Raw genomic sequence first — 19,866 nt, forward strand, 5'->3', positions numbered from 1 at the left:
TCATACATAAGTTACAAGTAATTTATATGCCTGCATACAAAACACTGCATATGAATATCTGCATGCATGAAACACTTGAGAGGTTTGATTCAGTCAAATTGTTGTCCTGGTTTGGACTTGCCTTTCATGAACCCATGCTGGCTAGTCCTGATCCCCTGATTGTCCTTCACATGCCTTGTGGTCTCACTCAGGATGATTTGCTCCATCACCTTCCCCGGTACTGAGGTCAGGCTGACAGGCCTGTAGTTCCCCAGATCCTCCTTCCGGCCCTTCTTGTAGATGGGCGTCACATTAGCTAGCCTCCAGTCGTCAGGGACCTCCCCAGTTAGCCAGGACTGCTGGTAGATGATGGAGAGTGGCTTGGCAAGCACATCTGCCAGCTCCTTCAGTATCCTCGAGTGAATCCCATCCGGCCCCATAGACTTGTTCATGTCTAGGTGGACTATCTGATTGCTAACTGCTTCCTCCTGGATAATGGGGGGATTATTCTGTCCCCCACCCCTGTCATCCAGCTCGGAGAACTGACTGCCCTGAGGATAACTGGTCTGGCTGTTAAAGACTGAGGCAAAGAAGGCATTAAGTACCTCTGCCTTTTCCTCATCCTTGCTGGCAATGTTCCCCTCTTCATCCAGTAAAGGGGGGAGATTCTCTTTGGTCCTCCTTTTGTTGTTAATGTATTTGTAAAAACATTTTTTGTTGTCTCTTACGACTGTGGCCAGAGTGAGTTCAAGCTCTCTGCACTAATTTTCTAATTTTCTCTCTGATGTAACGCCTTGATTAATAGCAAGAAGCGGTTCTCATTTTTGAAGCAATTTTATCTATATTAAAAGAAACTTTTTAAGTGGGTAAGTAATTTTGATCTAAGAGAGTTAGTTAAATTCCTGACGACTACAAAGAGCCTTGCTACAAGAGATGAGGTTACAAGCCATTAGGTTTTGGACTTTAGATGTGTACCAAAGTACATCTCCCTCATATGAAGTGTAGGTAGGAAAAGCAAAGCACACGGGCTTGTCAGACCTGATCAACCTCTGCTGTGGTGTTAAGAGCATCACCATGACGTAGCCTGGATATCTAGATGAAACTGGCCCACCGCTCCTTGTCTTTCTCAAGTCTTGAAACAGGTCTGTTTTGTTAATTTGTGCTTTTTGTACAGTTTTGTTTGGCAGCAACAGCAATCAGAGGACCAAGTAACAAAATCTTCATTGTCTAGAAGCTCTCAGAATTGTTTTACTGTTGGTATTTGTTACTGATAATGATTTTGTGGCAAACATCCATGTTATATGCAGGAGATACCCAGGTTTTAAAATAGTTAGAAAATGCAATGTTTTAAATCTCTGATTGACTTGTCTGAGCTGTTGCATATTCTGCGTAACTAAGTTGCTTATTACGATGGCTGTTATCCATGTTCCTGCAATACCCTTTTTTCTTGACAAGCCACTGAATGAAAAACCCAATTCCCTTTGGCATTCAGAGCTCCCCTAATACTATTTCAGTGAAGGAGCAATGTGTTTTTCCTGTTGAGTTTTTGTTGAAACTGAAAGCCCCGATGGCTTTTGTGTGTGGTCCCCACAGAGCTGCCCTCACAGTTGTACTGACATCCATCAAAGGACACCCTTTCTTGGAGTGTAAAAGTACCATGTTACTGAGGTCATCTCTCCATCTGCCAGCTGTGCTATTGAACATCTGCAACAGTACCACTGGGAATACTTCAGGAACAGGGCAGGTTTTAAAAAATGAAATATTCTTCATGGTATTATTTTTTAATTTCAGTTTACATCAACAATAAAATACTTTGCTCTAAATGAAATGTGTTTGTGAAAATCCACTTCAGCTGAATTTTTTTCAACGGGGGTAAGAAAGTTTGATGGAAAAGTTTGTGTCTATAATTCTAATACATTAATATAAACAGCTCAACAAACATTACTTAAAGTTACCAGATAGAAGTAATAAAATACAGTCCCATCTCCACATAATAGACAGACAGAAAGGGCCGCTCTGATTTATTACCTCCATTGATTCACATGGATAAATCATCGAACTTTTTTAAGGACTTCGGCACCAAAACTTTAGAAATGAAAACTGTGGTTAATAAGCAATTAAAAACTTTGAGAAAGGACCTTTATAGGAAGCTCTGCAAAAAACAGTATGTAAAGTTCACTGTCATTCTCTCCCTGAACCTGAATCAACAACAACCCAGATCAACAAAAAAACCACCAATGTGATACCAAAGGTCAGCCCAAACTTCTCCTAAACTGGGTTGCCCTTCTGACCCCTCCCACTCCCAAAATGCAAGCCTAGACCCTAAATCACCTTCTCCAAAAGTATCTGTTTAATTTCTTTCACAGTTTCCACAAGTCATGGCAACACAGTAGTTGTCCAGCAGCATCAGCATGGGACGTGTTTCAACAAAAAACTACCACCACGTGCCGTGTCTAATTATCCTGCTTTCAAAAGCTAATCTTTGGTGTTTTGCCCTTCAGAAGTGCTTGTGATGTATCTGATAACAGACACAAAGCAGTGGTACAAGGTATGATGCTACCCTCTGTTTTTTAGAGTTCTGCTAATAAACCATGCCCACTGGGAAAATAAGAGGGCATATCTACACCCCAGGTGCACGTACACCTCGGGTGACCGAGCAGAACCCCATCACTTGGCTTTGCGTTGTTTCTTGGTGGGACGGGGCCAGGGTGCTGGCACTGCAATTACTGACTTGAGTCATGGCTCACTGAGGCTCTCTGTGTTTTTCCTTGATACTGTTGCTGGAGATCACGGATAGGGAAAATTGGTATCACTGTCAAACTCCTCAAAATCTGTTCATATATCTTTAAAAACAGTAAATGTGACTCCCCCAGGGATAGAGGCTGGATATGAGGAGGTGACTCCAGCTGAGTTTGCTCTGCCTTCCCTGAGTGAGTGGGTGGATGGGTGCTCCCACCGTTCTCCGCTCCCTCATTTTGTGGTTTGGATGTATTTTAAGCACACAAAAGACTCGATGACAGCCCGTTGTGATGGGCCGAAGGAGTGCTCCAAACAGACTGTTTTCCAGCTGTCTTGTCCAGGCATGATTCCTCATCTTTTACTGTTTGAAAAGCTATCATGACATGTCCTGGAGAAACCTGCAGAAGAAATGCTGGCCTGGTTCCCACTTGGCCAGGCTCCCAAGCATGACATGAAAGGTCAGCGGTTCACTCCTGTGGAATCCCAGTCCTCTTCCGTGTTTGTTTTCCTCCTCTTTCCGATCCCCTAATCTGATAAATCACATGGGGAAAGGCCGGAGAGGGAGGGGGAGGAGTATGTGATATAACCTCTGCTCTGGCAAAGTTCCGAGGCAACACCACGGTGCCTGCAGCTCATGGTGGTTTTATGGTGGGTACCTCTGGGAGACCCTGCATTGCGCTTAAGAGGCATGAAGATCCATCACATCTGTGTTAGCCCCAGCAGGTGATGTCCTCATCTCACCTGCGGAGAAGAAAGCCGAGCAAAGCGTTTGCTTAACGGCACACGCTCTTGCAGCTTCTTGTTTTGCTGCCCACCGTACACAGCCGGGGTGAGAGGAGCAGCAGCTACAGCCATGTACGTATGCTGAGGACATCCCTGAAGGAAGGGAGGTGCGAAGCCAGCTGCACTGCTGGGGTAAGTCTGTTCCTTCTGCCTGGGTTTTCCCGTTCATTATAGGCTGATGGTTCAGGGAAAAGCAAAGGGAGTGGAGTGGAGTGAGCTGGAATGCGTATGGATTGTTTGAGGGCATGTAACCGTACGAAATCCCCGCTGGATTGACTCTGAGCCAGCTGATAATCACCGACTAATCTCTCTGCTGGCAGATTCTGCCCGGATTACAAGGGCGTGTGTCTCTGTGTCAGCATGCGTATGAGATGTGCTTGTGCTGAGGGTCTCAGGGTATGTGTCAGAAAAACACACCAAAAAGGGGTTTGAAGGCAATGATTGACTGCAGGAGATAAATTTGTCCAAGTATGCTTCTGTCACCGACACGGTGCTGCATGTGCAGTTGCATGTCAGGCTGCGAGGTCTGCAGATGGGGAACTGTAGGTGTAGCAAGTTTTGTTGCTTGTTACGTTTTGCCGGAGTAAATCTGTCTACAATTGGCATACAGCAAAGCCTTGTTAATTTTAACAGGTTTTATCTAGATGTGCAAAGTCAAAAGCACAGTTGGTACACAGTGCCAGGCACGCTCTGTGCACTTGTAGTTCCAGCAGAACTATGTGGTCTGGGTATTAAGAAGCTGGTTATATTCATAAGGCTCCTTAAAACACATTTATGCCAGTATAAGAGGCCTTACATTAGGCTACAGTTTTCCCTGCCATGTAACGCACAAGCTACTGTGCTGCAGGGACCCAGCGGGCACAGAAGAGGACAGGTCCAAATGAGGTGTGGGTACCCTTACACTCACCAGTCTATGAGAAGTCAAAGGAGAAAATGTGCTTTTCTCAGTACCAGGCGGAGATGAAACTGGGAGGAAGCTGGTCCTGTGTGTTTGCTAATGGGAGAACTAGGGCAGATAACACAAGCTGTTGAAAGTAATTGCAGTAAAGTGTTTTCTAGGTGAACTTCCAAACGCTATTGGAAAGGTCTCCCTGCTAAAGGAAAGAAGGGAAGAGGAGGAGCATCATATATATGTATATATGTATATATGTATATCATATATGTGTATTCTACTTTAATAAACTACGTTATAGAATGTATACAAGATAAAGCAAAAACAAACTTAATGAATAAACTGGGCCTCAGAAAGCCAAATAACCAATATAGCTCAGTTAACATCTCTGGAGTTGCAGCAGTACTGAATTAATCCCAAACTGCTTGCTAGCATTGTGAATCACCAAGAATGCCTGCAGAAGGATGCAGTTATGCCACCTGGTCTGTGTGTCCTTGCGTGAATGTTGTGCCTACACGGCTTTAGAAAAAATATCATGTGATTGATTTCCCAACATGGTACACAGAGCTTCTGGCTCTGGTATTTCACATGCAGCTACTCAGAGTATTTTTAGAAGCAAAACTTCAACAAAATATCAAAATCTGGAAATAGAAGTTAAATAGCTAATCATTACAGGGGGGTTCTCTTTCTTCATTTTTTAAGCATGAATCTAATCCTGAGCCAAAATTTCATTTTCTGCAGAGAGCAAACTATTTTATTTTCATTAGCTGCAGTCCTGAGCCTTTGTCTAAGGAGCCTCCTTATTCAAGACTCAGTCAAAGTTAGGATAAATGGGGTTAATCTGATCCCAGGGATGCTAATTTTAATTTCTTTCCAGAACTTGTGATGGCTTCAACTTGGCAGAAAACTCAGGAATTCTACAACTGGGTCCTTGAAAGTGGAGGTAGGTAGAGATGCTATCTTAAATAGGAATTTCCACATAAATAGCATGATCACGAAGAACAAACCTAGAAAGAGCATGATCCTCATATGAGCCCACATTTTTTTCACCAGGCAGGTTTTCACTTTTCCTTCTCCATGATTACAAATTTTCCTTAAGTCTTGAAACGTATCTCAGGGACACTCCAGCTGGATCACAGTAAGAAATGAAGGGATGTGGGATTTCCCCTGCCCATAGGTGGGAACTCTCAGCAGCTTTCTGTTCAATGTACAACAGGGTCTGACAGGATGATGAGCAATATGTGCTCAGGATTGCCTGTTCAGTCTGGAATATTAAAGAAAATGAATTTTTCAAAATGCATATTCATGTGTCGTGGGAAAGCTTAGTAGATCAAAGAGTTAACACTTTGAGGTTTAAACCCCTTGTGATGCCAGTAAAACCTATTATCAAATGAAATATTGACAGAAACAACTCCTCAGTGTTTGAGATTTGACATTTTGTAGTTAGGAGACTTCCGATCTTCAACAGCTAGAGGTTCTGCAGATCCAGTTTGGTCCTACAGGGCTCTGCTGGATGCCTGGATGTAAGGAAAAGCCACAAAATGGCATGAAGGTAGAATGGGCAGGCCTGCATGGTGGCTTTGACAGGAGAAGGACATGGGGCATAGTGTTCAGGCTGAAAGCATTTCAGGACTTGAATTGCAGAAGAGAGTCTAAATTGGGATTCAGGACTTCTGATGGACTGTTAAATCCAGAAGTGGAATACGGAAGAGTTCTTGACACAGCCCATAACAGGAATAGTACAGAATTGGGAAGTTTAGAAAGGATGGGGATTAACAGAGTCATGTGGACAGAGATGGCACTTAAAAAGAAATACCCTGAGGTCCATGGGTTCACCAATGAGTCAAGGACTAAAATTCAATAGAGGACTTATGCAAGGATCCCGGGGCTAGAACAGGGAGAGGGGGCTGTGGCTTGGGACTGATAGGTCAGGAAGCAAAGGGAGATGCTGAGGGAGTTCAGCAGAGCAGTGACCACAACAGGAATAGGAGAGGAAAGCATGAATGGGAACTGGGATGTTATTGCAGGTATGATGTATCCTGCGTTTCTGTGGGTCAGGGATGAGGCAGAATTAGCAGGAGGTGGCATGACAGAAAATCTGTTGGCTTTCCCTTTGCTGTAGGACTGAAGAGCAGTTTTAGCAGGGTAGAAGTGCTTTGTCATTTTCCAGTGAAACGGCATGCTTTTAAGAGACTCCACCCTATGAGTAGATATAAAAATGAAGGGGTGGAGAATTTCAGATGTCCTGAGCATTGTAGGGCAGGAAGGAAATAACACCAGTGATCGAAACAATTTTAGCTGTAAAGATTTACAAACCTGAAGAGCCAGGAACTATTTGGTTTGTTCTGTGCATCCTTGCTGCATGTGTCTTGAAGTACGTCTTTTGCTCGTGTGTAGGACAGCCTTGTAGCCTAAGGTGAGGGCTCCAGTTCGAGACAGAAAAGGTCTGTTCACTACTGTCCTGCAGAAGACTGGTCCTCAGCAGGGCACTCCTCCAGAACTACAGTCCCAACCCAAATGTCCTGCTAAAGCCTTTTAGCAGAGTCTGGCACATGGAGCTCCAGGGTAGAAGAAGGACTGTGGTACTGCTTTCTACAGACACATGAGACACCGGTTTTCTTTTTGTCAGAGCATGCCACAGAGAGCATGCTGAAGGGAAGTAATTAAATATATCCACCATACAGCGTATGGGATGTGCCAGCTTTGGCTGTGTGTTTTGCTTTTCAGATCCAAGGACAGACCCATGGCCCCTGGTCCACTCTCTACTTCCAGTCACGCTTCTCTTTGCCTCCTACCTCTTTGTCGTGGCCCTGGGGCCCTTCTACATGCGTCAGCGGAAACCGCTGAAACTGCGAGGCCTGCTGATTGCCTACAATCTAGCCATGATGACATTATCAAGCTACATGTTTTATGAGGTGAGGACAGAGGAATGGCTCCTAGGTAAGAATTTGGGAGCGTTTGAAAGCCAGAGCCATTTTGACAGCTTTTGCTGATGGACTGTTACGAAGGGACTGGGAGCCGACTTGGACATGTCTATGTTTTGCCACAAGAGGAGCAGTATTGCCCTGTTGAAAGCGTCATTTCCAAAGCATACTTCCCATTTCTCAGTCTTCCTCTCGTTCATAAAATTAACATTGAAAGGGTCCTGAATGAACGAGTTGAAAGCTGAGATCTCCCTGGTAGAGACAGCATACGGAGGATGTGGAACCTCCTCATTTCGTCTCAGGTCTGGCTGGTGAGGGACCCATCTCTGAGAATGAGAACCGCTTTTCCAGACCTACGCAGTCCTCTCCAAGAGTGCCAAGCACACTCCAGCTTCCTGCTGCCGAGAGTATTGGTGACATTCGTTTTCTGCTTGTTTTCAATGCATAAGCCTTTCTACAAGCCTTTCCCTAGTTTATGTAGGCCACTGAAAACTCTTCAAGGGAACATGGACGAATAGGTTTGAAAAACATTTTCATGTCAACAAATTTGTCCTCTTAGTTTATAACACAATTGTTACATTCAGTTAAAGCAAGTTGCAATTTTTTTGAGCAAATACTACTCCATCTGAGGACAGGTAGGAAAATTGTTTGTCTGTGCTTGGTTGTTCGGTTATACTGGTTACTTGGTCCAGTTTTTGGCTTTGCAATTAATAGGCAAATGCAACCAGCCAAAACAAAACAGTATGGGACCTTTGCAAAGGAAAACAGTGTATTCTCAGAGAGATTCCGAAGTCTAGAATTCACTCTTCCTGCAAAAAAAAGCACTCCAGTGATTACTTAGAGTTACAAATACGCCCAGACCAAATTTTCTTTTTTCAGATTCCAACAAGGATGTGAAGTACTTTGTTGTAGATTTTTACTATTTCCCTAGCTGTATAAATTACATGGATTTTCTGTCAGTGAGTACTAGATTGAGACCCTATTACCTTAGCATTAATATGCATATCTTTTTGGAACAGATGGCATTGAACAGAAAATGGATCTCTATTGCTTTTCTTTTGTTTCAGTTTCTGGTAACTTCAATCTTGGACAACTACAGCTACCTGTGCCAACCAGTGGATTACAGCCGAAGTGAACTAGGAATGAGGGTACAGTTCTATACAAAGCTTGCCGTAGGCTCTGCTCCTCCCGTGGGCATGCAGATTGTTTTGCTCATAAACAACAATTTGCATGCCTAAGAAGGCTTTTACTCCAGTTTGTGGCTTGTAAATCTATTTCACTAAATCGTCTACTTCAACAGTTGCACTTTGCTTTAGTGCTCTATAAATTAATCATCTTGGTCAACATAGCCATCTAAGTTCCCTCTTTGATCACTGCGACAGGGTGATCCTACCTTCTGACGACAGATGTCTAGTATAGTTATTGCAAATTACCTCTGAAATATATGTGACTCTTTCCATTGCCTATATAAGGATTCTGGGCGATCACTATCCCCAAGAACACCAATTTTTATATCCTTAACTTTGCATGACATAAATCTTGCTCAACATTCTTTTAGCAGAGGGATTTGGCTAGAACTATTCTTTGTCTGGTCATCACAGGAGGGGATTGAGTCCCATCAGCTTCAGCCTTCCAAAATGCTGCATGGGGTTTTTTTGTGTTTGAATTCAGAGCTATTATGCTTTGCTTCGAGATATAACCAGGCTTTGAACAGATGCAAGTATGGCTATTATCTTTTCAGTTTATGAGATACTTGCCATCAGGCTAGAAACAGTTTCTGAGCAGCTCACCCTTGCCTTGTCAAAGAGCAAGCAGCTTAGCAAATCAATCATCTGACCAGCCAAAGCCACTCAATACCTTTCCTCCCCCAAGATAAAAAAACAAAAAAAACCAAAACAAAACAAAAAAAAAACAACAACAAACCAAAAAAAGGAGCTTCTTAGTTTTTCCCCTTTGCTGTCGATCCCAGGTGGGCAACGTTCACATAGTCCATAGCTTAAAAATCTCAGGTAGTGAGATGGAGCAGTGATTTTGCCTTGAGGTCTAACAACGTTTCCTTGTGCTGCCCAGCAGATGGCAAGAGTGTGTTGGTGGTTCTTCTTCTCCAAAGTCATCGAGCTGCTTGATACGGTAAGGAGGGCTCAGACCCATAGCGGGACCGGTGCTGTAAATAAATCGCTTCCCTGTCAGAAAGGGGCAGGATGCCAAAACCTAATGTCCTCGGTTGATCCTGTATCGATTTGGTTGATGCTTTTCAGTAAATGCTGTTTTCATATCTTCTGCTCTGCCTGTTTGGGGGAATAAGGCTGATACTGTTAAAGAAGAGGGCCCAGCTTCAGCATGCTGGTTTCTGACAGCATTTGGCCTGCAAGAGTCCAGCACCACCACTAGATAACATATTGCTAGGCATCCTCAAAAGCTCCTTTCCAGAACAAAAGATTCACTGCTGTTCAGTTTGCCCATCTCTGTCCCAGTGGCTGCACAGGTTCACTCCCCAGCATCCTGCCTGTGGGTGGGCATTCCCTCCTAACCACAGTGCTAGGGGAGAAGCTTTAACCATGGCTATTGCCAGATGATTCCCCAAAATCCTAGCTACCCACTGATTAAGGCTGTCGGACAGGATCTGCAATTGCCTGACTGGCTGAATAATAGTGGTGAGTTGGGCAGTAAGGAAACCGTAAATGCACAATTACGTGTCCTGGTATTTTTCCTGCCAGAGATTATCCCAAAGTTGTGGATTAAGGATTTGTGTCCCATGTGAAATTGAAAGCTCACCTGAAGACAGTACCATTTTATAGCTTGTCTTCAAGTCTCCTCCTATATTATAAACAGTTGACTGAACTGACAAAGGGAACACCATCTCTCCCCTTGGTCAGCAGGAGTAAGCTGTATCCTAGCCTGTCTAGTGCTAGTGCTCTTTAGGGGTGAGTTGACAACACATTGTCTGAAAAGAGAATCAGCATGTGGAGCCCTCCTAGGCCTGTTGCCAGTGGGTTAACCAATTTTTGCTCTGTTTTCATCAGCAACAAAAGCAGCTTGTTGTCAGTCCTGAGTCCCTGAAAAGCAGATTCACTTTTTGTGCGTGTGTGCATGTGTGCGCTGAAACACAGCGACCTGACACGTATTCATCTGCCAAAATAATTCTCTTTACTAATGCAAATTCCAGAAGGGCTTGGACATTCAACACAGCACTTTTTCTATGGATCGTTCTCTGGTACCAGTAAACATCTAACCTGTGTCCTGAAAAGGACCAGGTCCAAACAGCTGCAAATTATATGGAAGCTCAGTCAGAGACTCAGATGTCTCCTTTTTGGACCTTGAGACTTGAACCCAAAGGTTAAAATAATTGAGGCTCTGTGGAAGAAATTCTACCCTCCAACTCTTCCCCATTCCAGATAATGTAAGATCTAATCGCATGTGTTGAATTTCACCAGTTTTTATCCACAACTGAGGAAATGGGTTTGGGAGATTCAGAATCATAATTAACTATTCTTACCACTTGTAGTGTAAAATCTTTTGTCTAAACACATCAACTCAAGATTTTCCTTTGTCTGGCTTCTTACAGGTTTTCTTTATTCTGCGCAAGAAAGAAGAACAGGTGACTTTTCTGCATGTCTACCATCATGGCACTATGCTGTTCAACTGGTGGTCAGGGGTCAAATACGTGCCTGGAGGACAAGGTATGCTGCCGTAGACAGCTTGTGTTTCAGTTTTTCTTGTGCTGTGGAGATAGCATAAACAATGCAGATGGGCTGACTGGCAGGTAGAAAGCTCACCTATTTCCAAAGGTGTGAAAAATATGTGCGTTTCAGTGGATACCATCTGCTCAGCTCTTTGGGCTATTTAGACCATTATATTCACTGTTTCATCCAGAATGAGAATGTGCGAGTCATGCCTTGTCCAAACATAAATGATAACACCCTGTACAAGGTCTATTTATATCTCCACCCAGACCAGCGCTCTCTCGGTCCCCATTCAGCTGGGCCTGGTGCAGCAGCCCAGGTTCTGGCTCTCCTGGCTCTGACTGGGTCCAGCCTAGTCCTCACCTCCTCTCTAGTCCGTATCCAGACTGCTTCTCGGTTTTGCTCCACCAAAGAGAAGCATCTGAAGCTGACACAGAGTAATAGACCACACTAGGTAGGTCCTATACAAGATTCTGGGGTATTCTTTTTTGGGAAGTCATTTTGGCTATGTGGCCTCGACACCAGAATGGTATGAAATGCTTAGGTCAGAAGACCAAGAATTCTCTCCCTTTGAAGCTCTTCTCTGTCTCTGAACACTAGATATGGGAGGGATATATGCTGAGAGGAGAAGGGAGAATATGACATGCTTCCTAGGCAGAGTCTGGATTTAAGGTTCATGCATGGGGGTGGTATGATGTATTTTGAAAGCATCATCATAGTGGCTGTGAGCTCATCACAGGGTTCATCTTGAATGGTTTGTATGTCTTGTTCATCCTTACTTCTTTACTCCTCAGCCTTCTTTATTGGGATGCTAAACTCCTTTGTACACATCTTCATGTATGGCTATTATGCCCTGGCCAGCCTGGGACCACAGATGCACCGTTACCTATGGTGGAAGCGTTACCTAACCATCATGCAGCTGGTAACTAATTCCATGTGTTCATCTCTGTACTTCCGTGTCTTGGGTGTGATGGTCCCTGCTGTTTGTCTCTGTCCCCTCACTGGCTCAAGTCCTGCTGTTTGCTGCCTACAGAAATCACCATGTCCTTAGGTGTCCTCATGTACTGCTGTGAGAGGTGGACTGATTGGTGACCTGCTCTGAATAGTACTCAGACAACTAACAAGAGGCCTTCAGTGACCACATCAACTAATAACCTTTGTAATAGGAAGGAGAAGGAAAAAATTTAAAATTAGACTTCTCCCTTTTCTGTTGTATATGGCAGCCTTTTCCTCTCTGGAGCCCTGAAAATGCAGCTTGATTTTGAGAGGTGTGGGGCAGAAACTCAGGAAAGCTTTGGATTCTCAGGAGGGCAGGAGATTGGGCAGCCTTCATTCTGTTTCTTTAGAAAGGAAGAGTATGTCTAACTGCAGGCAAACGGAGGCAAGTTAAAGAAAAATATGTGAATTTTACTCTTTCTGTAGAGAATCCCTTTGGATTTTCTTTCCGTCATCTCTGAAGAGGTGACAAATCCTGACAACCCTATGGTTTTTCAAAGATACAGCATAAAAGCAATGTTCCAGACAAGGACAATGATTACAGTTAAGCATGTGGGAGAGTTAATTCCACACAAAGAGAGGTTATGCAAACAAAAAGTACGCAGTTACCAGAGAAGAGGAAGAAGAGCTAGGGTATATGTAAAATAGTGGTGCACTGAAGGCTGGTCTAGAATTCTTATGTATCCTGAATGGTGAAAGCAGAAGAAGAAAGCATTGCATGAAATGAAAAGGTATTTATAATGCAAAATATAGCACAGGAAATCAGTTTTATTTAACATACTTTCAGTAGGTAGAACTCATTGCTTCAGGATATTGGGACAGGTGACTTAGTAAAATATAAAAAAAAAGGATTAATGTTGAAATGAATAGAAGCAGCATTTGTAGTAGTTCTCTGTAAGCTAAAATACAAACCAAAATCACTAAATCATTATGGGTATAATAATCTGGTTACCATCAGGGACGAGAAGGAGTGTCTCCCACCTTTAGTTTCCATATTCCAAGATCTCAGCTGCTGGCCCATGGCGGAGAAGTGGCACAAGCGCCGTGGTCTGCTCCTAGGTGGGGGAGGCTGGATTCCAAACCTGCTCCTTGCAGCAGTGGGCAAGCCTCAATGTTTGGTGGACACATGACAGCCCTTCATCTCCGGAAAACACTGTTGGGCTTGAAAGACAAGGTTTTCAGGGATGTCAGGAGAGGTAAGCAGGTGGTACTCTGGGCTGAGGACACTACTGGTATGTTGTGATACTCTTTATGATGGACCAAACGGTCAGTTGGGGTATGTCTCATGTAGGATCCCTAATCTGGCTGCTTCTTTTTTTCCCCCTCTTCCAGTGCCAGTTTGTAGCCATTGCTGCCCATTCTTCCTACAACCTCTTCACAGAATGCCCGTTCCCCGATGGCTTCAACATTGCGGTCTTCCTCTACATTCTCAGCCTCATTGCTCTCTTCCTACACTTCTACTATCAGACCTACAGTAGGGGAAAGCAGGAGAAGCTAACTTAAAGCAAATGGAAGAGGAGAGCGAGCACAATCTGATGAACTTTGCGCATTCTCTGCTGCTTCTAACATGATTGTGTGAAGAAAATGTATTTGGGGAGTGTGTGCGAGGCTCTTGTGTGCAGACTCACAGCTGCTCTCAGGAAGAAAAAAGGAATGACAAACTCAGGGATTAAGGCATTGAGGAGCACTTTTAATCGAAACTGATGCAAAGCCAAGCCAAGCAGTCACCAATATAGCAGCCTTTGTGAAATCAACATCAGAAGATCTCCTCCTTTCCTTCCATCTGTTAGCTCAGTCTGCAAGGTCTAACATCCAACCATGACTCCTTGTCTAATTTTTTAGGCTATAGAGGGTTTCTTTGCGTTTGTAAGATTATCTCAGCTTACTGTTCTAGATCACGCGGGGTGAGGTGCCTCCAGCCTGAAAGGAGGGTCCAGCTAACAGCAGCAGCCAGCAATTCAATGGAACTGGAGGATGCGCTCACCTATACACTGCATCCCAGCCTTTCCTATTAAGAAAGCTCCCACTAAAACTGGGGAGAATCACAGCTATACGGCTCTGAGGGTTTAACTTTATACTAGCGTAAGCGTGAAGGAAATTGGACATTACATTGTCCAATTGGACAGGTGCCTCTGTTCTTTTGCTGTTCTGAAGCTAAAGAAAGCATTATTAGCACTTTCATCCTAAGTAAGAAACGAATGCAGCAAGAATCATCATGTACCATTTTCTGGAATGCGTATTTGCCTTTTGTTGCTCTCATAGCAACAGAGAACTTTCAAGGCACGAAGACTACTTGGCATTGCTCATTATAGATGCCATATTTTTTAATAGACAGAATAGATTGAGGTTCCCTATTAATAACTTTTTTCCTTCAATTTGTTGTTCTTCTTGTTATTATTATTATAATAATTTAAAAATTTTGCATCTCATCAAAGATAAAAAGTTTTACATCACCGTAAGCAACCATCTCCACTATAAATTTGTGTGAGTATTAATACAAAAGGTATAAAGTCAATTCATTGGCTAGTGCAAAGCTGCATAGCTCCATTGACTTTATCATGTCACTTACTGGCTCCTTTTTTGCTCCTAAATCGACTGCAACTAGAATTTGGCACTTAAATTCATCTGCAGACAGTTAAATACTGTTAAAGTTTTGATCTGGTAGTGCTTTGAAAATGCCAAATTCAGATTTTAAACTAAAATGTGGTATTTATTTACTGCATTCTACTTTTGTTGATTAAAACTAGTATTATGGAGCAGTGTTTTTTTCACAGTTGAAACACAAAGCTCTTGAAGGAGAATATTAGAATTAGTAACTTGGATGCATTGCCGTTGCAAGCCAAATTCACCTCAAATGTAAAGAAGTCTAACTCCTCTGGGAATGTCCAGAGGATTAGATGCTAGCCTGGACCTAGCAGATGGGTTTACACCAAAAAAATGTGTATGCTCTACACCAATCTGGAGTTTAGTGGCTACGCGAAATAAATGCAACTCGTTTATCGTCGATCTGCGTTGATATGCGAAACCTTTCCTTTAGCTACTACATGCACATGTGTAAGATAAAACAGTATTCTTCCATTCCTTGCCTGCCTCCCCTTCACACACGTACACAAAGGATTCGTTTACATTACACAATGACACATCATAAATGTAATTCCACTGATTTGAATAGTCTTTCTTCTGATTTTCACTCGTGAGTATGAAAAGCAAAGCAGGGCTTATTTTACATCTATGTGCTAGCTCTTTTTCTTCAAGTCAAATATTTCTCCATGCTGCTTACTATATAAATTGTAATACTTGTGCATATCAGAATGCTACTTTTGTTAAAGCTTTAAATAATAAACCTCTGGGTGGGTTCTTTATTCTTCCCTTTGTTTGGTAAGGCAGGAAAAAAAGTCTGCTGTATATCTAACCGACTGTATTCATGTTGAGGGTTTTCCCAAAGGCCTCTCCAGCATTGAAGACTTAGTGCAATTAAAGCCGGTTCATTATTCCTATCCACTTAATGATTCACTTATGGCCCTATCCTGCTTAAACCATCAGAACATTTGGCCCCTTGGTTTAATGGTAAAGCATACTTTCCTGCAACTGGCTAAATTATCTGTGCTTACAAAGGAATCTAATGAATTTAGCTCTTTTTCCTATATACGAGGGGATCATGAATAGGTCTCAACCTCAGTTTCCCCTTACATAAGCTTTTTCAGTAATAATTTTAAACCAGAGTAAGCATCACATATTTTGGTTTTCCTTGATTCATTCATAATTCATGACTGCTTAAAAATTAGAAATGAGCAGGAAATTTGGATGACATTACTCAATGTTTTTGCAAATCCACTCCTTTTTAAAACATATAACTTTGCAAACATGTCATTTAGCTTTTTTTAAGCAGCTTGACTTGTTTCTGTGTATAACAGAGTTTACTGCAATAGATTCTGGACTGTCACTGGCCACATCGCTGGTAACAAAATCCAAAAGTATGAATTTGCCACCTGGCAAGTCGAAGTAAGCGACTGATCACCTAAATCACACACCACTGTAACTATTTGTCCTAGACACGCAGTGTTTGATCTATCTATTCCTGTCCCTCTTCCTCGCAGCCTGAGTGAGTGGCCGTGATCGTGCACTTTTGAACTGGTAAGAGCTTTTTGTCAGTGTGACTTCAATGGCCATAGAAAGAAAATGAAGTGTTTTCAGTTGGGTGATAAGGAGGGATCAAGTTTTCCCAGACACACCATGTTTTGCATACCTAAATGGATATTGGTATCCAGTACAGCCATTACAAAAGCATCGATGCAAACAAAATTCACCTGTGAGAGTACTTGCACTAGCAGTGAAGATAAAATTGCACAGGTATAGCTGAGTGGCCCTGCAGGTCTTGATTCTTTCCTCTTTTTGATTGCACTCACTTGTCTTCATTCTTCTGTTTTATGTTGGGATATCACAGTTGGTACTGTCCACTTTGGGCACCCTGTTGGGACAAGAGCAAAAACCTGAGAGTAGAGGTAAGTGTTCCTGGAATTTAAAAGAGAATAAAGGCACAGAATGAGATTTCCCCTTTAAGATCAAGTCCCTAGAGTTAAAGATTACACCACGATAATGCACGGTAATGCACAGTTGGAAATTATAAATTGCAAATTCGGATGATTCATGCTGTCTGGCAGAGTCTAAAGCTTTGAGAGGTGAATTGAAAATACCCTGTCGCAGCTGGATTTATAAAAATCTCTGGGCCAAATGCTGATTCCACCAATATCAATGACAAAGCCTGCCGATTTCGCTGGAAAGAAGATGGCACAGCTGTGTGAAAAACAACGCACTCAGCTACACGGACTGGTTTGTCTGGGAGCAGACCCGAGTGTTATTCAAGCTTAACAGATGACTTTTAAATGCACAGTTGTGTGCAAGACTCCCCCTTATAAAATATGGGTCATCATTATACGTTCTTAGGGTAGTTTACACTCACAAGATGTAAAGCATAATGCAAGTAGTCTGTTTAAATGAGTAAGCTTGATATCTGGTAGTGCTCAGCATCTTTCCTGCTGTTCAAGTCAATGTAAATTATGGATGTTCTGATCAAATTACTTTTGAATTAACCAGACCATTTACTCAATGCTTACTTTCTCTCTGAAGATAAATGAGAGGGATTCTCATTTTAATCAAAACAAAATACAGAAAAGAAAATCAATTACTATTTAATGTTTTTTCCATCAGTGTGTGATGGAAAGTTTCCAGAGGAACTTGGGCTTAAAATTGCAAAACAATATAAAATGCAGGAACGTGGCTGGGTTTTAACTATTAGATTTTTTTTTTATATGCCATCAGAAAATACAGCAGTGTGTGGTTTTTTAAAAAAGGCAGAAGAATTACTCTAAGCAATTAATTAAGCAAGACCAGAATACAGTGGATTGCTTTGTACAAGAAATAAAAATCTGTCGATACAGATGTAAAACACCTCCAAGCCAAACATTAAAAAAGATCAGGCGACCCTATATATAGAACAGCGTGAACTCACTGAATTCATTAATGAATAACTTCATGGATTAAGCCTTGATAGATGGAGTGCTCACATCCAGATGTTTACTGTGATTTGTCAATGGCCTTGTACTTAATCCTCCTGAACAGGAAATACGAGTCTTTCCTCTGGGGTCTCCCCTGGGGACTGTGACAGTCTCTCTCTCTGGCCTGAATCATCTCAACACAGGATCAGGCTGCTGGGGAATTAACCAAGTGGAGGAGGCACGGATTTGCCTTTAACCCCTTCTTCTTGGCTTCAGAGGGCTTCCTCACCATCTGCCACTGACAGGAATGTTATTTAGTCATGGCAAAGAAAAAAGAGTCACCCATGTCATCCCACGAGGTGTATTTGTGGGGTCCCTGTCCCCACAAAACGTGTTGAAGCAGACACGTCTAGTCCCATCAATACTGAGATGGGGGCTGTGGGCAGGTCAAGCCTCTAGATCCTGGTGTATGTCTCTCCGTATTTCAGCATTGTATCTTTATTTTGGTGAAGCTACAGCTCCACAGCCACTGTTAGTGACAGGGATGGCCCAAGAGGGAGTATTTGTGAAAAGACTGGATGTCTCCAAGGTGTCCTTAGTCAGGTAAACCAGAGGGTGTGTAAGTGTGCGTGTATGGGGAGAAGGCAGCAGCCTTGGCACACTACCTCCATTTCTCAGCATGAGACCTCCTCACCGTGGGATGGGTCACTCATTTTGAGGTGTGCCAGCGTCCCACTGAATGACAGCTCCCAGTAGCCAGACCACTGCCGCTCCTGCTATGTAATGGTGTGTACCGGGTCCTGCTCATCAGTCCATGATGGCTTGGATCAGCCAGTTACATCTGTCCCAGCACCCAAGAGCAGGGGGAAGGCAGTGAAAAGCTGAAAATGCAGCAGAAGGTGGGGCGGGGAGCAGTTACAGAAGTCTCATATGTGGTGAACATGATTACACAGGTCTGAACATGGGCACGTATTATTCGTGTGCCCAACCTGACGGCTGTACAGGGCATAGGGATAGGATCCTTCTTTTCTCCCCATGGAAATGTTGGTACGGTAGTGTTGGGGGTGCAGCCTGGCTTTAGATAAAAGACAGAGAATCTCTAGCTTGGACAGTGATTTAAAACTTCTATGAGCCTGGCATAGGCGCTAGCTGGTGAAGTAGGGATTCACTAAGGAAAGAATCCCGTTTAGGCAGTCCCTGATGCTGCATAACCAGGGGAGTCCCATTTCCTAGCCACCGGGCCAGCCTTAGGAGAAAAAAAAAACCTGCAAATAAGGCTATGGGACAAGCCACTAATGTGTGGACCAGGTGCAGCGCGGGGGAGGGAAGCAACACCGCAGCCACAGGAGCCGACAAAAGGCATTGTAACTGGATTAGAAAAGCTGGAGCTGGAGAGAATGGCAAGTTCTGGTGTGGACGTGCTAGAGTGTAAGGGACTGATTGCATGTGTGCGTGTGCTCAGGGTAGAAAATACTTTTTGCTAAAACACAAGTAGGGGGAGAAATAAATTCTTTGACAGGGATTGCCTGGTTAAAAAATTGGTAGCATATCCATCCTAGCACTCAGTATGTCCCACTATTCTGCATGTCATCCTTTCTCTCATTGGCTTTCTTCTGGTAGGACTGCTTTTCAAGAAAGTGTTCAGAGACTTTTCATCACACTCAAAAAATGAGGGGTGCTAAAGAGGAATTGCCCTTTGAAATTCCCTGCTTGGATTAGATGTTTCTCCGCCTTTAATATCATCCTCCCACTTTCTCTTCACTCCTTTCTCCCCTCTTCCCTTGTACGCACATATACAGATACCATACTAGATTCTCAGAATTGTTAAAGCTGCAAAGAAAGTAGTTATAATCTACTCAAACACTATAAAGGATTTTCCTGCTATATCAATTAATAATGTACATATTCTGCATACGGTTGTCAGTGAGACTTTCAGCAAGATGGATGTGGGCAAGTCTGTCTTTTTCTCCGCCCTTTATCATAATCCCATCTGCCTGCAAATTGAGGATGTGAACGCTGCAGCACAACATTTAGAAGGGCTAGAAACTTGGGTTTTAATCAAGGGAGAACTTAAATGCACTGTAGCCTCTCCCAGGCACCAGAGATGTGCTGCTCCCTGTTGTTGATGAAGGAAGGGCAGAATGGATACGACTTTTTGAGAGGCAGCAAGTTTCCCAGCCCTTTGTGCACTTTCTTCCGCTCCCTGAGGTGCCCACCATCAGCCCCCCTAGCCTCTGACCCCAGAACGTTGGCTGACACAGTCCAGAGGACACTTAATGTGTAGGGGAATTCTTGAAATTGCCTCTAGGATTGAGAAGGGAAGTATAGGAAGAGGGTTGAGAATGGATGTGGGGTCTTTATGAGAGGTGCTTGAA

At 43.1% G+C, this 19,866-nt stretch overlaps 1 protein-coding gene across 1 annotated transcript; it reads left to right on the forward strand.

Moving 5' to 3' along the window:
- Positions 1-5,278: 5,278 nt before the first annotated feature.
- On the forward strand, positions 5,279-13,499 carry LOC104161521 (elongation of very long chain fatty acids protein 4-like). The gene is made up of 7 exons (XM_009699993.1): positions 5,279-5,336; positions 7,121-7,308; positions 8,385-8,465; positions 9,391-9,447; positions 10,883-10,997; positions 11,795-11,922; positions 13,329-13,499. Exons 1-7 carry the CDS (start codon positions 5,279-5,281, stop codon positions 13,497-13,499), a joined length of 798 nt encoding a protein of 265 aa, XP_009698295.1.
- Positions 13,500-19,866: the final 6,367 nt, after the last annotated feature.

This window comes from Cariama cristata, unplaced genomic scaffold (assembly GCF_000690535.1).
Source record: "Cariama cristata isolate BGI_N322 unplaced genomic scaffold, ASM69053v1 scaffold14705, whole genome shotgun sequence".
Taxonomy (NCBI): Eukaryota; Metazoa; Chordata; class Aves; order Cariamiformes; family Cariamidae; genus Cariama; species Cariama cristata.

Excerpts from the sequence above, each read along its gene's own strand:
- LOC104161521 (XM_009699993.1), top strand. The coding sequence starts at position 5,279 with ATGGCTTCAACTTGGCAGAAAACTCAGGAATTCTACAACTGGGTCCTT. Across the intron at positions 5,337-7,120 it reads CTGGGTCCTTGAAAGTGGAG|ATCCAAGGACAGACCCATGG; the intron begins GTAGGTAGAGAT and ends TTTGCTTTTCAG. Across the intron at positions 7,309-8,384 it reads CAAGCTACATGTTTTATGAG|TTTCTGGTAACTTCAATCTT; the intron begins GTGAGGACAGAG and ends CTTTTGTTTCAG.